Here is a 19,093-nt window from a genome sequence, read left to right as displayed (position 1 = left end):
ATATACCGTTTTAAAACAAATGTGTTTATATAAATAAAAATAGATTTAAGATTTTATGCTTTTACATTTTTAAGACAGAAAAGTCTGGTTTATGTATTTATTCTTTTTTTTTATTTTTATTTTTTTATAATTATATAAAAATATAATAAAATAAAATAAAAGTCACCCTGCAGATGAAGTTAATATACATGCTTAGCCATACTACACTGAAACAAATGTAGATATCTAAATTCAAATATATAGAGAGAGAGCTTTTCAGTAGGTGCATTCTTCAACGACATTTCAATTGTAGATTTAAGAGAAAGTTCGAGTTTAATCGGGCGGTCCTGCTCCGTTATCTGATGACTGGTGACAGATTCACTGCAGCGGCATCAAAACACATGACAGAGCATCAAGCGGAGCGTCCTGATCAGCTGGTCGTTATATGGGATCATTAAAGGCTGAGGTAAGACAAATGCATATATTTAATGATTTTTTTTTAGATCTTTAGAACTCATGTTTAGAGGAACACATAAAACGCTAGCCCAATAAGTGGTCCATCATTAGGATTACTGCTAAAGAATTTTAATCAGGACGGATCACAATGATCGATCAAGGATTCAGTAAAGTGACAGTAGTGAGTGACATCGGACATTAAAGTGTTTATTATTAATGTATATATCTATTAATGTGGCTGCTAGACACAGAAGTGCGACATTGTGATGCAGCTCGGGCCTGCAGCAGGACATTAGACAACATCAACAATCCACATCTTGTGCTGTTTTGGGCCTGATTATTGCTTCTGCATTAAATGACTGAAGCTTCTTTAAGCATCTGTTTTTAGAATATTGTATATCTCGGATGAACCACATACTGGACCTGGTATTTGCTGTAATGTTGGGCTCAAGTAGGCCAACTTGCTTAAACATGCCTACCTGTGCCTTTTGATAGCCTGTGTGTATTTTCTGAATATTAAATGCCTGTATTTGGATATAAAGAGAAAATGTCTTTCAGTCAACATGGCATGGCATGTTTTTTATCCTTTACCAAATTGCAGATGCATATATATCAATTAAAATAGTACATAAAATAAATAAGGTGAAGTAAACCAAATATTAATTTCCCTTTTTCCTCTCATATTGCAGGTTTTCTGTAGAGTGAAGAGAATGCTGATGACGATGGTGAGAAGGAGGAGGAAGATTTCTAGATGCCGACACAGCAGTGGTCAATCGTTCCATCACTGATTCTTGCACTGGAAGTGTAAACGTTTTTGACTGGCCATTTCTCAGTCTCAGCAGTCGAACCTCATGGACCACAGAGCTCAGAGAGACAAGAGCAGGGCCAGTTACTTTGGAAATGTTAAGAACAAGTAAGGTTTGGCTGGGTTTGTAAGAATAGATGAGAAAAGAAATCATCGATGTGTAGATCAAGCTCATAAAGAAACCGTGTCATTATTTTTCTTTAGATTGGGATCAAAGCTGCCGGCTGGAATTTCACAGCCTCCAGGCTTCATTACTGCTCAACGTTCCATTGGTGCTCAGGGTGCACTGGGGAAGAGTGTTGGGCAGGAGTGTGTCAAAGGACCTCACCAAATCCGGAACCCCAAACTGAGACAGTACTATCTAAAGGGTATGTAAATGACCATTTACAATGATTGACAGTTACAGTCAAAGTTATAGTGTTTGATTATGTGTGTTAGGATTAAGTAGTAAGGATTTAAAGGTTTGAGGTCAGTAAGATTTGTTTTTAAAGACATTAAAACTTTTATTTAGAAAAGTTGCATTAATTAATCAAAATGTTAGAAAATATTTCTGTTTCAAATAAACGTTATATTTATCAAAGGATCCTGAAAAAAAATGTATCCCAAATTCCAGAATAAAATATTGAGCAACACAATTTTTCAACATTGATAATAATAAGACATATTTCTTTAGCACCAAATCAGCATATTAGCTTCATGTGACACTGAAGACTGGAGTAATGGCTGCTGAAAATTCAACTTTACCATCACAGGAATGAATTACATTTGAAAATATATACAAAACAATTATTTTAAATTGTAATAATATTCCACAATATAACTGTTTTTACTGTATTTTTGATATAATTAATGCAGCTTTGGTGAGTATAAGACTATTTCTTTTACAAACATTAAAAAAAAATCTTAAATGGCCCTAAACTTTAAAATAGCAGTGTACATTAAAACCAACTTGCAGTTTTTACACAAACACACACAGTAAAAATTCAAACGTACATTGTTTTTTTATCAGTTAATTAATTATGAGTATTGTGAATAACATACGCAGATTAAACTGTGACTGTCACACACAGGTTTAAAATTAATCACTGCTTGCTAAATATTCTTTGTGTGTCTTTTAGTTTAAACAGCTGAAGAAACAAACTGAGAAACAAACACATCTGCTTTCACTCTAGTTGATGCAGCTTGTATTTTTGCATTTTATTTTCATAGAGGCTGCGTTTCCTGCTAAAGATCCAACAACGAAGACTTTGGAGTCATGCAGAAACAATGAACATGGAGTGAGTAAAGTTTTTAAGCTTATTCACACACTCCATTGCCTTCATAATCCTGTTGATAAATGATAGAAGTCTCCATAAATATAACAGCCAACATTGTGTCATACATTACTGTCATCTACTGATAACTTTAGAACAAAGGTTACTGAAACACCCCACGCTGTCTAGTCAAGCTGTGAAGCTCTAGTGAAACTGTCTGAATGGATATTTCAAGGAGAACATGGAAACATTAGGACAAATATATTGGGAGAATGTCGACTGCAAAGAATTTGGTAACTAATATTTCATTAATTATAATGAATTAATAAACCCGGAACAATAAACTAGGCTAAATCTGATTACCCAGCAAAATCTCTTCTCTTCTCTTCTCTTCTCTTCTCTTCTCTTCTCTTCTCTTCTCTTCTCTTCTCTTCTCTTCTTCTCTTCAAGTCCATTTAGTTTATGTGCAAGATGAAATGTTTGAATAGCGCTCCACAGAGACACAATGTTTAAAAATACATTTTATTGTGTCTGTGGTTATTGTGTTGCAACACTCCTCAATTTAAGATTGTCAATTTAACTTTTTTGCCATTTGGAAACAACCTGCCTTGTAATATGCTATGAAGTATGCTGGGTTTAAACAGTTTCAAGTCTAGAAATCATTGACAAAGTGCTGAAAGTTGTGCTGTAGGTGTAAAAAGTTAAAGTTAAAACTATGCAAATCATTAGGTACCCGTATAAGATCAACAGTTTGTGTGGATTTGTGATTTGCATGTTATCAACAATATTTTGCATGCATGGAGACAGTTGTCTGTAGCAAAGCAACAGCGACTGAAAATTTCAAGTTTGGATGATCAGATATTACACTGTGCGCAGAGTTAACTGATTTGTGTAACAAAGAACAAAAAGAACTCCACCTTTCAGTTTATGGAAAGAATAAAACCAGAAAATAAAGGTCAGAATTGTTATTGCAGAGGTTTTATTTATGTACTTTTAATTTGGCATATTAAATCATATTTATTATATTTACTTTTATTATGAACTACTGTTCAAAGGTTTGGGGTTGACATTTGATTTATTTATTTTTACTGTTTTTGGAAGAAGTTACTTATTCTCACCAAAGTTGTGATTGTTTGATCAAAATACAGTAAGACTTTAATATTATTAAATATTATTACATTTACTGTATTATTACTGTTTTTTTTTAAAAATTGATTATAATACACTTAAAAATGTAATTTATCCTTGAATGCCAAAGCTGAATTTTCAGCAGCCATTACTCCAGTCTTTAGCGTTACAAGATCCTTCAGATATCATTAATATGCTCTCAGTTTAGTAAGTCCCCCACTCAACCTCACAGGCCCATAGGCTGTCTTTACTGTTCATGTTCTTTGAAAGAAAGTCACAGTTAAGCCCATATTCATTTTGTGCTTTATGTATGAGATCTATCTGGACAGTTCTGCTATTTACTTAAATACACAGGAAGACAATAATCTAGGAAAATAGTCTATGACAGGAACTGTCAGCGTCCAATGATCCCATTTGCATGAATTCTGCAACTGTGTGATTGGCTCATAGTGTCTGGCTGCTGTGGCTTTGTCCAGTCATCTGGTGTCACAGGGCTATGAATAAGGAAATGAGGGGGTGTACAGCAGTGTGGAAGGAAGGGAAGTGAAACCGTTGTCAGTGTGACTATGTCTTTCCTTATGAACCACCTCAAACAGTTATCCAAGAACAAGGCTTCAACTTCTACGGAGACAGCTTCTGACCTGCGTTCTAGACGAGAGCACGGCCTCGATCCTTCACTTGATGTTGGTGTTGTGGGAACGGCGACTCTGGTGTCTCCTTCCACAGATGCAGAATATGACAAGCTGACGGTAAGAGCGTAAAAGTGTTAAGAGACCATAAGTGTTAATGCACGAGGGTGTAACTATAGTGAACGGTGTGGTAAATCTCAATATAGCTGGTCTGTAGACATTTTAAGCTCTTTGTGATGCCATTGTGTAGTGGTTCACAGTGGCTTTTTCTGCTGTCTTGTGTGATATTTATTAATCTCTCTTAGGATGTGGAGGCGGTTCCTTTACCTGATGGAAATGTATGTCTATTGGCTCTCCCATCTGAATGCTCTCAGGGGGAGGGGCCAGCTGGCTTGTCTTGCCTCAAACTATTCTCTCGTTACATCACAGACAGAAAGGTGAGAATGTTGTGTTTATGTTATGCTGTTCTGTTCTGTATTCCCAGTATATTTCTTGGAAAACAGCATACTCAACTTCTAACTCTCTATTCTGTTTGTCTCACTAGGGTGTGGTCTCTGGAATATTGCTGGTGACGTCCAATAAGATCTTCTTTGACCCTCAGAAGTCTCAACCACTTGTTCAGGAGAATGGCTGTGAAGAATATGTATTCTCCTGCTCTGTGGATGATCTTACCTCAGTGTCCTTCTACAAGGACATCTCTCACATTCACTTCAACAAGACATACAGGTGCTTCCTGCTTTACTGCTTGGATGCAGTTTCTCAAATATTTGAGATTTACTGAGATTAATTCATACTTTTTAACATTTTAACATCACGTACACACACCTTGATTGTTTTTTGCCTTCCCTTCACTGCACAAGCACAGACACGTTGATCATGACTTTTTTTAAACCTTTTTTTCTCCAGATGTAACAGTTGTAAGCCATCAAAGAGCAAAAAAGAGCACAAGAAAAACCATCAGTCAGCATTAGAGGCCGTTCTTGCTCCCAAGTCCTCTGTTTCACATGATACGACAGCAACTCCGGCTGCAAATCCTAAGGAAGAGGATGAGGAAGGTGGAGAGGCAGGGGACATGTCCGAAACTGAGAGACAGCTGACTTTAGAGTCCGGGGGAATGCTAACAGCAGCTGCTACTTTCTGTTGTGGAGGACCAGACAGCATTCAGAGAGGAAACAAAGAATGTGAACACACAGACAAAACAGCACAGCAATCATATTTGGAAAGACAATTGTTAGGTAATCATTTTATTCAAGAACGTTGATATTTAACCTGTACTAAGTACAAATAAAAATCTCTTTTTTTATTACTTAATATAGTTTATATCTCTTTTTACTCATCAGGTACTTGTGCTGTGAAATCTAGTAGTGGTGTAAACAGATCTCTGATGTTTGTGAGAATTCGACAGAAGCTTCAGCATGCAAAGAAAAAGGCTTTCTCTAAACCTAAAATCCTCTCCAGAGATGCCTGGTTCACCATGCAGCAGGAAAGGTACTTAAGCCTGACCTAGACTACACAGGCTGCCTGGTGAAATGAACAGCATGAAAGGGCAGAAATGTGGTGATAATGTCATAGCACATGCTGCTTCATCTTACTTTCTTGTTTCTTCTTTCTGATATTTTGTGCTGTAGGTCAGATGAGCTTTATGCTTACCTGAGCCAGCATCGGCCAGACTTGTGCATTCTGGAGGGAGGAGAAGAGGACGAAGCAGATGAAGAGGATTTTGTGCTTCTGGATGAGGAGGAGCAGGAGGAAGAGGAGGGGTCTCCACGAGAAGGCCAGGCTGGGGAGGACTGGGAGGTCAGTCATTTACTAAATGTATGGATTGAACAAACAACTCATACTTTGCACTTTGCAAGTTTGTACATGTGTAAACATCATAATTCACTTGTGGAGCTCTTGAGGTAATTGCTCAACCATGTTAATGGACCTGTAGTGTTGCTTCTATGACAACGAAGTCATAAAAAACTTGAATAAAATTACACTTAAAAATACAAAACCCTTTTTTTTATTTTTTTTATTGTAATAATATTTAATAATATTACTGTTTACTGTATTTTTGATTAAAATAAATGCAACCTTGGTGAGCTTAAGAGACTTAAGAATGCTAAAAAATCTTACCAACTCGAAGCTTTTGAACAGTAGTTTAAGTCTTTATGTATGTGAATAATGTAAATCATTTTTGCTTTAACTGTAATGTTTTATTTAGATCTTGTGGTTATTAACCAGCCACCTTGAGTTAGCTCTTACATGCATGCTAAACATTTTATTTTCACAAATGGGTCATTCTACAGAAACGTCCACTTTTGGTATGGCAAGATGTCTTAAATTGTTTTTTTTTAAAAAACATTTAAACTTAGACCACATTATTAGATGAATACATATAAATGACAGCTTAATAATAATTTTTTGTGCAATTATTTCAAGACCACACGTATCATTTTTTGTCGCTGGTGTTACCTTCTTTAGCAATATTAAAAGTTTTTATGAAAAATTTCTAAAAAAGAAATTTCAGCACGTAGTCAGAGTTACAGAAAAATAATGAAAATGCAAGAAATAAGGAGATTGTTTTTTTTATTTAATGTGACAGACAAAAGCGGTACAGTAACACCAGTGACATACATTAGACCTGATATACTGATCGTCACTGGTGTTATCCATAAGGAAGGTAACACCAGTGACAGTAACACCAGTGACAATTTTCAAGAAAAATGCATTTTACAAAATGTCTGCTGCAAGGTATCAAGCCACATGTTGTCAATCATGGTATACTCACTAAATTAAGTAGTTTAATCCATTTGTATTATAGTTTTTTATATAACAATAAATAGGTCATATCAGTGACATCAACTAAAAGCTTCATATGAAATCATGAGATAAATGAGAAAATTTCTCATAACTGAAAAGAAAAAGTGGACTAAACATGGGCCTTTTTTCATAGATGTTTAGAAAGGAAGGAGGAAGTCGAGTGATGTCATCAGTGTGATATTTTTTTTAAAATTCTTTTGTTAAGTGGTAACACCAGTGACACAACTCCAGGGGACCACTATTTTCATTATATATAAAATCTAAAAAAAATTGTAACCCTAATGTGTATTTCAATTGTAATATTTCTGTAAAGTCTAGGGACAGAAAACTGGACGTTTCTGTAGAATGACCCAAATATGTTAGTTAGATATATTAATATGATATGAATAAAGATTAAACATTGATACGTTTATTTGTAAAATCAGTTTGGAAATGTTTGTCTCTTGAGCTCAGTTGTATTTATTAGCAGTATTAGTGTTATTTTGGTGGCTTTTCTTGTAACAGTTATACTGAACAGCTCTATTTTTTCATACAGACTCTGTGTGCGGTTTTGGTTGTAAACTTAGGTTAAAGGTGAAGTCTAGTCATATCAACAGTGTAAACAACTCTGAATGCATGAAACAGCATTGTATTCAACAGCTGTGAATGCCAAGCTCTGCCAACACTTGCGTCCGCGCGCAGCAGTGACGTCAGCGCAATACCGCGCGCGTTCTTACGTCTCGACTTTTCGCAACTTTATTAAAAATGAATAACTTCGAGATAATATTAGCGGAGCAAGTGCGTCGGCACAGGCACCTCTATGATCCGAATATGCGCCATCATAGTGACCTTCACTTGATTGAGAAAGCGTGGAAAGAAGTCGCTGCCGCCACGGGGAAAGAAGAGGCAGAATGCCGTAAAGTGTGGAAGAACTTGAGAGACAAGTTTGTGAGGATCAAGAAGAGGGTCCACGCAAGAAGCAGTGATCCAAGTCCATACAAGATCATGGCAGAGCTGGGATGGTTAACCCAATTTGTTAAACATCGGGAAAAAGGCCCAAATGTGAAGGTAAGAAACAAAAATTATGCTTTTGGATGGTATTATCCTAACGTTAGCTAACGTTAGCTGATCTGTTGCTCAGTCTCGTGGTGATTAAAAAAAGTGTACCATGTTGTTTTCTACATATTTTTGATATCCTTGCATGATTATTGCTAAGCGGTCGCTAATAAAATTCTAATTGTGAAATACGTGCCGTGTTCAAACAATAGAGATAAACACATGACACAGAAGAGACAACACTCATGAACCTCATTCATGCAAACTGTAAATCCGTTTTAGTTTAACGTTACTCTTCATTTCTTTAACGTTATTGATCGATGCTACCATTTTCTAAAAGACGAGTGTTGCATCGTTTAATGAGCACATTTTAAGTCACGCTGTTTACTGAAATTTCAAGTTAAAATATGCCCTACTTTTTTTTTTTTTAATAGGATCTTACAACTTGTGCCTTTTGTATCTGAATGTACTTACTGTTTGTTTGTTTTAATCAAGGATCTATATAAAGTGGTCTCCATTGAGGAACTTCTGAAGTCAAACAGCTTCTCAGTGTCTCCGGCATCAGGAACATCAGAGACTGTGACTTCCGAAAGCCCTCTACCTCTGTCCCTCAGGCCATCATCATTGCCTCTTCCAACCACCCCATCTACTACCTGTCCGTCACCTAAAAACAGCCCCTCACCCAAATGCAGCCCCTCGCCTTGCTCAATTTCAGCCTTCCCTGCCCCAAGCATCTCACCCTGTTCCAATGCATCACCATCTTCTACCGACTTAATGCCTAAGAGTAAGTCTACCACTGAAGACGCCTTACTGAAGATACTGGAGCAGCTGGACTGGGAGAGGGAGAGGGCCATGCAGCAGGACAGTGAGGATTTCAGATTCGCTGCTGTTATTGCAGACATGTTGGCAAAAATTGATCCTCAGGTGAAGTCTGAGGTTAAGTTCAAGATCTATCAAATACTGTATGAGGCTGGGCAAAAAAAACCCACGTAACGGATCATGTTTTTACTGAAACTGTAGCACTGACAATTGTTCATAGGAAAGAATATTTTCATAAATGTTTATTTTGCAAATATGCATATACGTTTTTTTTTGTGTGTATTTATGCAAATATGTAAATAAGAATTTTAAAGGATATTAAGGTTTTATTTGTACATTTACACAAGTATTTGTGTAGTACATTTGATTGCATAATGAATAAAAACGTTGAAATTGAACTGGAGTTTATTTTTTATTTAACACAAGTTCATGTAAAGCTGTATATTCTGTTTAAATATACTATTTTCTTTTACAATTTAGTCAAAAATGTGAAGAGACAAAAAACCCACAGATCAAAGAATATCTGAATATGTAGATTTTAATTTGTGTAATTTGGTGTAATCCTATATCAAAAATATAAGAAAAAAGCAAACAAAATCCACCGTAGTTAATAAAATTGCATTCATTCTTGGGTTTAAAGTCCAATACCACAGGATTATTAAGCCAGCAAAATGGAAATTTGTTGAATGTGCCTTTAAGCATCTGTTGTTGTTGTTTATTTTACACATGACAGTGTTGAAAGTGTGTATAAAGGTCATCTTTATAATAACAGCACATTTTTGTTCAGGATCAGTATTACAGTTTAAAATGAATGTTTCTGTAAATACAATTTATTCCCAAAACTGAATTTTCAGCATGACTCCAGTCTTCAGTGTCACATGATCCTTCAGAAATTATTCTGATATGCTGATTTGGTGCTCAAGAAACATTTCTTATTATCGATTATTAATGTTTATTGTTGAATGGAAATCTTGATACTTTTTTTTTCTGGAATCTTTGATGACCATAAAATTTAAAAGAACAATATTTGAAATAAATGTAATTATTTATGTCTTTATTATCATTTTGGTATTGATAAATTTAATGCATCATTACTGAATAAAAGTTTTCATGTCTTTCAATAAAAAAATAACAAAGCTTACTGACCCCAAACTTTTAAAACCGTAATGTACGAGTTAGTGAGTTATACACATGTTGCTCCTGTACAGATGGTGTCAGCGGAGGAGAGTGCGCCGAAAGCTTCTGTCTCGACTGAACCAGAAGGTTTGAGTCACATTCTGAACCAGAGTGTCATCCTGGATGCCCAACAAGTTAGAGAGGTCAGTATGCACTAACATACATCAACATTAATGCATAGCCAAATTCATGCAGAATTGCAAAATAAAGACTTGAGCTGATTCTGGAGGCCCAGTGTGTTTAATGAGTAGTAAAATGTTTTCTCGCAGATCTCAAAAGAGCTGCCGCCTCGTACAATCGGACACACGTGGCAGCTGTCCTACAGCACGGACAAACACGGGGCCAGTCTCAAGACTCTTTACAGGAAACTCAGCACCACTGACTCGCCTGTGCTGATTCTAATCAAGGACCACAACCAGCAGGTCATAAATTTTTTCACAGCTCGAATCAGAATGGACATCTAAAGGTCAATGATCACTGTTCATGTGATTTTAATTCCTCACAATGAATTGAAAGATTGCTTCCATTTGTAATTTTGACCTAAGACAGATGTTTTACTTCTGTAAATCTGTTTTGGTTAGTTATTGAGTGGTTTTTACTACTTCTCAGGTTTTTGGTAGCTTCATCTCACATCCGCTGCATCCTAGTGAAGCATTTTATGGTACTGGAGAGACCTTCCTGTTCCTGTCTCATCCACGCTTTAAGGTAAATTCCAATAAAGACACATTTATTGTCATTGAGGGAAACAAATAGACAGGTTTACAATGACAATATCTTTTAAACACCTTCAACTTTACATTTGTTTGCTTTTAAGTGTTTCCGTTGGACTGGAGAAAACTCGTTTTTTATCAAAGGCGATTTGGACTCTTTTGCCATTGGGGGAGGAAGGTATATATTAGTATTCTGCAACGTTAACGTGCAAATATTTCTTATTTTTAATTTTAAGACTTGTAAACTGAATTTGTTTCTTTTCATCCCAGTGGTCACTTTGGTTTGTGGGTGGATGAGAGGTTGTTCTTGGGCAGAAGCAGCCCGTGTTTCACCTTTAATAACTGCAGCCTGTCCGAGACCAACGACTTCACGATTCTGGAGTTGGAAGCCTGGACATTCGGCTGACGCAACAAGCATTGAAAATAATCGAAAACATCATGATTTAGTGGAAATATGGCCATTAACAGATAAACTAATTCTCCAGTTTACTGACACCTGTAAATCAAAGGAAAGAAACACTGCAAACTGTGAACGCTGAATAATCTGCCTGAAGGGAAGTCAAGGGAATGAAAGCTCACCTAACATCTTTACCATCATGATGAAAAAAAAAAAAAAATGTTTCGTCTTGTGATTAAGATGCATTTGGGTCCAATTCATTATTTGAATGTGTGCACTTCATCATACAAGAAATAATATCTTTAGGTGAATTTTGGGACAGAGTGGAGGACTCGGTCCAAATAACATTATCTGAGCGGTATGTTTGTACTGGTGAGGTTGGTTGTGGATCCTGCATTGTTACTGCAGCTCTGGTTACAGCTTGAATATTATTGTGATGAACTTTTTTTTAATCTGTGTTAATTTAGGATTCAACAAAAATAAGCAACGCCCTGACTAAATAGCACTGATTAAAACCTTGTCCGCTGTTAATAAGCATAGCATCAGCTATAAACACTGGTTTAGGCATTAGTTTAAACCCACAGCTGTACTTTTACACATGGAAAAGTTCTCTCATCACTCAAGCCAAAACAAAACCAAGACTGAAATGACTGAGTTTTGGGTTGAAAACCACACACATAAACATCACACAAACCCCAGAGTTGCATGTTTCAAGTCTTGAGAGGCTTTTGGTCTAACAGACCTTTCTTAGACATCCACAAAAAGTCTTAAGTACTCATGTGGATGTGTTCCTAGCCTGTAGGAAAACCTTCTTTCTGTAAATAACTCTTACAATGGTAATAACATCAGTTCAAGTTATCTGTACAAAAAAAAAAAAAATACAATAAATTATAGTCTGACAAAACAATGCAATATTTATACATGTGAAAATGCAGTCACTCAATACTGAAAGTGTTCATTAACTCATTAAAACATCAGATTAACAACAACAACACTGTTTTATTTATATATATAAAAACAAAAATCACAATGTTTTTATTTGACGCCAGTAGAGAATTGCATTTACACAAAACTGCAGTTATAGGGATGTTATTTCATGCTCTACCATTCAAAAGTTTGGGGTCAGTAAAAATTGTAATGTTTATTCAGCAAGGACATATTAAATTGATCTTAAATGACAGCAAAAACATTTATGATGTTACAAAAGATTTCTGTTGAACATTCTAGTCATCTATTTCACTTTTAAAAAATGTATCACAGTGTCTACAAAAAATATTAAGCAGCAACTATTTTCAACATTGATCCGGACGTTTTTTGAGCAGCAAATCAGCATATTAGAATGATTTTCTAATATGATCCCAAACTTTTGAACAGTAGTGCAAAAGTTATCTGCTGAAAAGATTAACAACCTATTGCACCGTTTAAAGACAATGAACACTACGCCAACTTACATTTTAAATCTAGTATTCCTTCCCGTTTCTACTCTGGTCTTCAGCTTAAATGCGGTAGACGTGATCAGACGTGAGTGCATGGGAGCTTTTTGCATTATATTTAATTTATAAAAGACAAAAAAAATTTGATGTTCCTAACTGACCATTACGTACCTCCACCCTTAGCCAAAAGTGGATTTCAGGCGTGATATATTAGAGCCCATGGCAGCTTTCCTGCAGCTGTGTGATTGAGCTGAAATCCAAAGCTTCGCTTTGTGTGTGTTTTAGCATAGTGCCAGTGTTCTGTTCAGACACAGAAAAGCAGACGTTGCTTCCACAGACTTAAACAACAACATCAGGCCTCGTCTCACCCTGATTGGGCTTTCAGACCAGACCATCACAAACTGCCTAATCGAGGAAGCCAGTCAGCAACGTTCTGTGTCCTACAGGACTATCTGGAATAACAAACAAAAATTATGCAGCAAAACATAAGTGGCTTTGTATGTATGAAACAAAAAAAGTATAAAAGTGGTTTCATCAGACCAATATACAACATAATGCCGTTTCAGTTCATTAGTCTGAACAATGGATCAGACTAATGACATTCGTCACTCAGGAAGAGTAAGGTTTGCACAAAAATCGGCAAATTTTCTATATAAAAATATATGACTTAATTGAGATTGTGTTGTGTACAGTTAAACACCCTATAGGTTTCACTGTGTGACATACCACACTCTTGTGACAACGATGTTATATTGTGCACTTTTACATGGAATGTCACTCTAAGATGTGGCCACCAGCTGCCTTCTGAATGAAGAAATTACATCAGCTCCTCCACATTCCGTTCCTAAAATCAGACACGGGGGAGCAGAGCTGATATCAGTGCTTCCTTTCTTTCTCCCTCATATATTCATTCAATGTGCATCAGTGTTTCTGGAGAGAAACAGTTTTATGATTTCAGGTAAGGTCTGGCCTTTTCGAGTCCTTCCTGTAGGAAGCGAATGTATGTAGAAGTTGAAGGATCCTCAAAACCTGCTGAGAAACTGATAGCAGGCCCCTCTTCCTCTTCTGGTTTCATGGATGTCTGGTCCAGGAAATTATTAGCATTGATGTGATGGACCTGGAGAAGTTAGAGTGATATTCATTGAAACAAGCAGTTGGCACAGACTGACCCAGCTGGTTAAGAAAGCTAAAGAAGACTCACCACAGTGCCGTTGGGCAGCGCCACCATCATCTCCACTGGAAAAGTATACTTTTCCAAATGTAAACGAGCCTTTTTACTCAAGTCCAGATTCTTCTTATCACTCTAAATGAAGGTTAAACACTTAATTAGTCTAAATAAGGAGAACTTCATTTAGCTTAATAACATGTCAAACTCCCCACCTGCAGATCCTCCAGCTCTTTGACTAGAGCCCAGCTGCTGATGAAGCTCTGGTTGAGCAAGGCCAAAACGGGCGAACTCTCGAGGACTGTCTCTCGAAGAGTCCGCCCAGAACCTAATGCAGATAAGGAAGAAGAGAAGTGTACAGAAAGTAAATTAGAGAAACATCTAATGTAGCTGAAAGAATCCTAGAACTCTAGCTATAAAACCAATTCTGACCAATGATTAACATTGTCAGCAGATATCAAGATACAGATAAAGTGCTGACCATTATGGCTAAACAACTACTCCAGAAGGGTGTATTCTTTGTTATGCCCATTTTGGGGTGTCTTACCTCAGCATGACTGGTCATCCAGGGCCCCCCAGAGCAGGATGGAGTGAACCAGCTTCTTTTCTGCATCAGCTCTGCTAAAGGCCTCACTGAATGGTAAATATGGCACCTTCCAAAAAGAAAACCCTCTGATGAGATTGATAATGACAACATTGCAAAAATTTCTATTCATCTGTTAAACAACTACTCAACCAACATCTCCAAAAAAATGTATATCTTGAAACAACATCTGTTCACCCTGTTGAAAAATCCAGCATATAATGGTTAGGTGAATTTTGATGCATGGCTGCTGGTTTGAGCTGGTCATGTGCTGGTCCTGAGCAGGAGCTAGTTGCTTAGGACCAGCACATGACCAGCTCATAACCAGCTTAAACCGGCTCAAATCAGCAGCTATGCTTCAAAACATACCTTACCAGCATATGCTGTTTTTTTTTTTTTAACAGGGCAGTGTTGCTGCAGACTCTTAACAACAAATTTCATGCAAGATGTTTAAGTATGAATCTGTGATACATAAAAAGAGTTTGTTGATTGCGAGTCAGGGGACTCACCTTTTTAAATGGGAACATTGTGACCTCCAGATGTCTGGATGCTTCTTCTCTGCTCAGCTCTGCACTCCAGACAATCTCCTCAAAGACAAACTGAATGGGCTCTCCTCCTTCCCCTCGGCTGTCAATCATGTTCCCCTGCTCGTCATAGATCACTGAGGGAGTGGAGGGACCTTCTGCCCTGAGCTCCATCTGTAAATATATACAGCCCATTTACTTTGTGTATTTCAGCTAAGAATACAATGCATGGCTTTGACTTATCAAAAAACTGACTAAAAGAAAAGAAAAACCAACTAAAAATCATACAGCAAAATGTCAGGAGAAGCACTTTTGTATTATGCATACCACAAATCAAAACCCTCAGAAGATGTTCAGCATAAACATGAGCACAAACCTGAGGCAGGTATCCAATATCCACCTCCATGTTGCTGCTCTCACTGGCCCCATAAAGCCACTCCATGTCCACATTCAGAGATCTGCCACATAAAACACACAATCAACTAGGGCTGCAGAATAATGGTCAAACTGATAACCAAAATGATTTTGCTAAAAAAAAATTAAATAAATAAAAATAACTGCAATTATTAAGATCACAAATATTGATCAATTTCTTTTTACATTTATTCCAAATAATTATTGCACTTTTACAAATGAAAAGAATGTCAAGTCATATTATATTTGTCATATTTAACACATTCTCTACATTATTAAGAACTAAAACAGTTACATTTCTAGTCATTATTCCAAATTATGTTTTTCTATCAACATGGAAGCATGCAGAACCAGCGGGCAAATATTGCAGGCAATTATGCTAAAATAATCTCGAGAAATAGAAATCATGAACACGATTAATTACGCAGCCCTACACTCAGCACCTTAAAAGTGCTTGCAGTTAGGAATAGTGGAGGGAAGACTGACTTGTCATTTGGGACGTAGAGGTGAAACTCTCGGACATGAGAAGCATCTTTGGAGAGGATGATGTTACCAGCAAACTGCCCAGGAGTGAACCAGAATGGAAAGTCTGGAACGTCATTTAGCTGGAACTCAGCATGGATTCTGTAATTAGTAACACAATAAGATAAGATTCAGTTAGAGGCTCAATATTAAAATAAAGTTAAAACTGAAATTACAATCAGATATTCTTTAAGTGACATACAAAGTAAGCTTCTACTTGATTTTAAGAAAATCCCAATTATTCTGGATGATAAAAACCTTATTCAAACATGACAGCATGTTTTATTTTAACTCACCTGAAAACAATGTCATAATAGAAATCACTAGCAGCCCGTATACAAGCCACAGCCCCCTGTGGAGCAAAGCGGGATTTCACAAAAGGCCGCGGGTGGAACATACTCAGCAGAGAGTGGATCAGTACCTGTCGAAAAATGAAATCACATCATCTATCCACCAACTAAACAGAAATTGAATCGGTCTTCTTGATCAAATAGCCCTTGAAAACCTCAGATCACCCATTTTTCAACAATGTGGTTAAACCAAAGTAATAAACAAAGGGTTTTGTCGATGTGATTCAACTCAAGCATCTAAACTAATTTTAAAATTTTTAAGGTATATTTGTACCTCTTTGCCTCGTGGTGTGCGAGGATGATAGCGGTTGTTGGGAAGGTAGCCGGTGAAGATGTTCAGTTCGCTGGGAATGATCCACCAAGTGTCACCCAGGGCTGATTTACCACTGGGTGGCAGGAAGACCTTGAACTGACTGGCATAAAACATGGATGAGGGAACAGCTGGACGTTTCCAAGATCTCAGCCCACTAAGAGAACTGTGTGAAACCTGATGAGAAAGACACTGCTCTCAATTTACCTTATGAGCACATTTTGGGTATGCACCTTGTAACAGTCCACTTTCTATAATTTTTTTATTTATTTTAAGCATAGAATTTTAATACATTTCATGTACATTTGAATTTCACATTATTGGCATTTAAATTTTTATATTTTTAAAATATATATTTTATTAAATCATCACCCTGTCTGTTTATAAACTTGTTAGCAGTTCAGATGAATTTATTAATGTGTAATGTTTAAATTACCCCTAGAAAGCCATCTTTGCTCTTAGTCATGCTTTCCAGCAGTAACGGCTGCATTTTAGCATGCAGGATCAGCGTCTCTCCATTCGGATCAGGTGGTATCTCCTCTTCAAACTCTGGGGGAGGTGCCACACCTTCAGGCAACAGAGATGGACATCAGGCATTGCAACAGTGCTTTAAAACTTTCAGCTGGAATTCCGTTTTCTACAGTGATGGAGAACATAGCCTTAAAGCATCTTAATTCTGCTTCAATAGAAAATATCTACTTGTGAAAGAATGTTCATGCTCTGCAAGTGCACAGACACCAAGAATAATACCTGTGAGTTTTTCTGCAATAGGTTTGAATTCCTCTGGACTGAGATAGAGGTCATCATCTGTATCCAGGGATGAGAAGAAAAAGAGTCCGTCTGCTCCCAGCGCCTTCAATCCTGCCTCCTTCAACAGAAAATTATTATCAGTTATCAGTCTGCTCCAGTGATGGAAAAACAGATTAATTTTGCAATTAGTTCGTTTGAACAGTCTGTTTCAAAGAACCTGTTCAGCAAACAATTCAGCAATTATTTTACCACAGGATGTATTCGTTATCCCGTGTTCCTTGATATTGTGGCATTTTATTACTTTTTTATTTTTGTATAACATATTTGATTTGTTTTTTTTTAATGACACAATGTCAAGGAACACGGGATAACGAATACATCATGAGATAAAATAACAGCTTTAATAAGATGCCATTTACTATGTTTTTGTTTATTGAATAAATAAATATAATTTGTAAGGTTTAATGAAATTGCTTACCAAGTAACTTTCATAAAAACAAGATTTTAGTACCCTTTATTTTTTTTTACCATTTCTGCTATTCGGCTAATAAAAAAATAATTTGCTTTAATGACAAATTCTTTTTCTTCTCGTTTACTCATCGGTTCTCGGTTAATTACGAATAACACATATTCGAAAGAGGCGATTCTAGGTTCAAAGTGGCTTGCTGACTTCAGAACTACTCTGATTCAGTCCAATTCGTGAACGCATCATTCAGATAGGTTCTGTGAACCGGTTCAATTGATTCATTGAAAAGATTCGACTCAAAAGAACGAGTTGTACACTAGAAAGGACAGCAGAATACTTGCCCCAAGGTAACGGGGCACAATGAGGTCTACGTCTGTTTATTTTTAACTGAAATCCTGACATACTTTTTATGTTGTGTCTGGGTCTATTATCAGTCCGAGTAGGAGGGCAACCTGGTTAACATAGGAAGCGACACAGAAGTAACACAGATATATGAGAAAGAGGGGGGTTGCTGTTCTAACAGTCTTGCCCGGCTGTGGCAATTATCCAACCCCAGTAAAACAGCGGGCAGCTGGAGCACCAGATGTAAGTTTACTGTTCCCACATAACAAAAGACGACGTGGCAAAGACAGTTAAAAAATTAATCTTAGAAGAGCAATGTTTAAAACTAAATAAACTTATTGCATTTCAACAAACTGTAAGGACTACATGTGGCTTGAACAGCTGCAGTAAATCACGCAGTATCGCTCACGGCTCCGAGAAGCATCCCTCCTTCACGGGTCAAACTGCAATGAAATTCTGACTAAACTGGTATTAACTTACATGGCGTTTCACAAGCTGGATGTCCTGGTAATATTTAATGCAAAAGCCGAAGAAAGGAACAGCAGCGATTAGAAATAAACCGGAGAGTTGCTTGAAACGTGAGCGGGCGCGTCTGCTGGATGGAGTCGCGCGATCATCCTTTGGCTCTCCAGCAGGAGTTTTATCCACATCCGCGGCCATCCTCTAATAAACGTCTCTATCCGCTCTGTAAATCACTACTGGGCCACAAAAATAGCCCAGGGTGATATAAAAACTCTTAAGTGAAGTCACACTGTAGTCATGGGCTCGTCTCCGGTGTAGTGAGCCGTTACATCGTAGCGGCGCAAGAGGAAATCACTCCTGCTTCTCCTGCTTGTGGATCATGTCTGTCGCTCTTAAAGGGCCAGTGCGCACATTCATGCCTTTGAACTCGATGGGCGTTTGTTCAAATCTAGTGAGCTGCCTGTCTAGGCAACATTCGGAACGTGACTAAGTTGGCCAAAATGCTGTCTAGATAGGCAGCCAAGTAGGTTATGAAACGGCTTATAATGTACGACCGTAATTACACGTTTCGGGACCAAAG

General features: G+C 37.1%; 3 protein-coding genes across 4 annotated transcripts; 2 read left to right on the top strand and 1 right to left on the bottom strand.

Annotated features, from left to right (window-relative positions):
- Positions 1-173: 173 nt before the first annotated feature.
- si:ch211-15d5.11 (oxidation resistance protein 1) lies at positions 174-12,379 on the top strand. Of its 2 annotated transcripts, XM_058749313.1 has the most exons (15): positions 174-445; positions 1,125-1,348; positions 1,445-1,608; positions 2,450-2,517; positions 4,218-4,370; positions 4,556-4,687; positions 4,795-4,976; positions 5,157-5,485; positions 5,591-5,738; positions 5,879-6,047; positions 10,118-10,228; positions 10,355-10,507; positions 10,695-10,790; positions 10,900-10,973; positions 11,066-12,379. In XM_058749313.1, the coding sequence occupies exons 2-15, from the start codon at positions 1,287-1,289 to the stop codon at positions 11,199-11,201; spliced, it is 1,977 nt and encodes a 658-aa protein (XP_058605296.1). In that variant the 5' UTR covers positions 174-445; positions 1,125-1,286; the 3' UTR covers positions 11,202-12,379. The 2 variants fall into 2 exon arrangements, with proteins under 2 accessions (XP_058605296.1, XP_058605297.1); XM_058749314.1 differs by lacking the exons at positions 174-445; positions 1,125-1,348; positions 1,445-1,608; positions 2,450-2,517 and adding an exon at positions 2,554-2,786.
- Positions 6,348-9,260, top strand: LOC131523184 (transcription factor Adf-1). Its single transcript, XM_058749316.1, has 2 exons — positions 6,348-8,102; positions 8,586-9,260. The coding sequence occupies exons 1-2, from the start codon at positions 7,800-7,802 to the stop codon at positions 9,081-9,083; spliced, it is 801 nt and encodes a 266-aa protein (XP_058605299.1). The 5' UTR covers positions 6,348-7,799; the 3' UTR covers positions 9,084-9,260.
- Positions 12,172-18,914, bottom strand: selenon (selenoprotein N). The gene is made up of 12 exons (XM_058749315.1): positions 18,532-18,914; positions 17,244-17,361; positions 16,930-17,060; positions 16,458-16,670; positions 16,130-16,254; positions 15,798-15,935; positions 15,274-15,355; positions 14,883-15,071; positions 14,338-14,443; positions 14,006-14,118; positions 13,827-13,928; positions 12,172-13,742 (listed from the first exon to the last, which is right to left on the bottom strand). The coding sequence occupies exons 1-12, from the start codon at positions 18,709-18,711 to the stop codon at positions 13,572-13,574; spliced, it is 1,668 nt and encodes a 555-aa protein (XP_058605298.1). The 5' UTR covers positions 18,712-18,914; the 3' UTR covers positions 12,172-13,571.
- Between the last annotated feature and the right edge of the window lie 179 nt (positions 18,915-19,093).

This window comes from Onychostoma macrolepis, chromosome 17 (genome assembly GCF_012432095.1).
Source record: "Onychostoma macrolepis isolate SWU-2019 chromosome 17, ASM1243209v1, whole genome shotgun sequence".
Lineage (NCBI taxonomy): Eukaryota > Metazoa > Chordata > Actinopteri > Cypriniformes > Cyprinidae > Onychostoma > Onychostoma macrolepis.
Note: the sequence above shows the minus strand (reverse complement) of the source record. Positions and strands in the feature narration are given on the sequence as shown.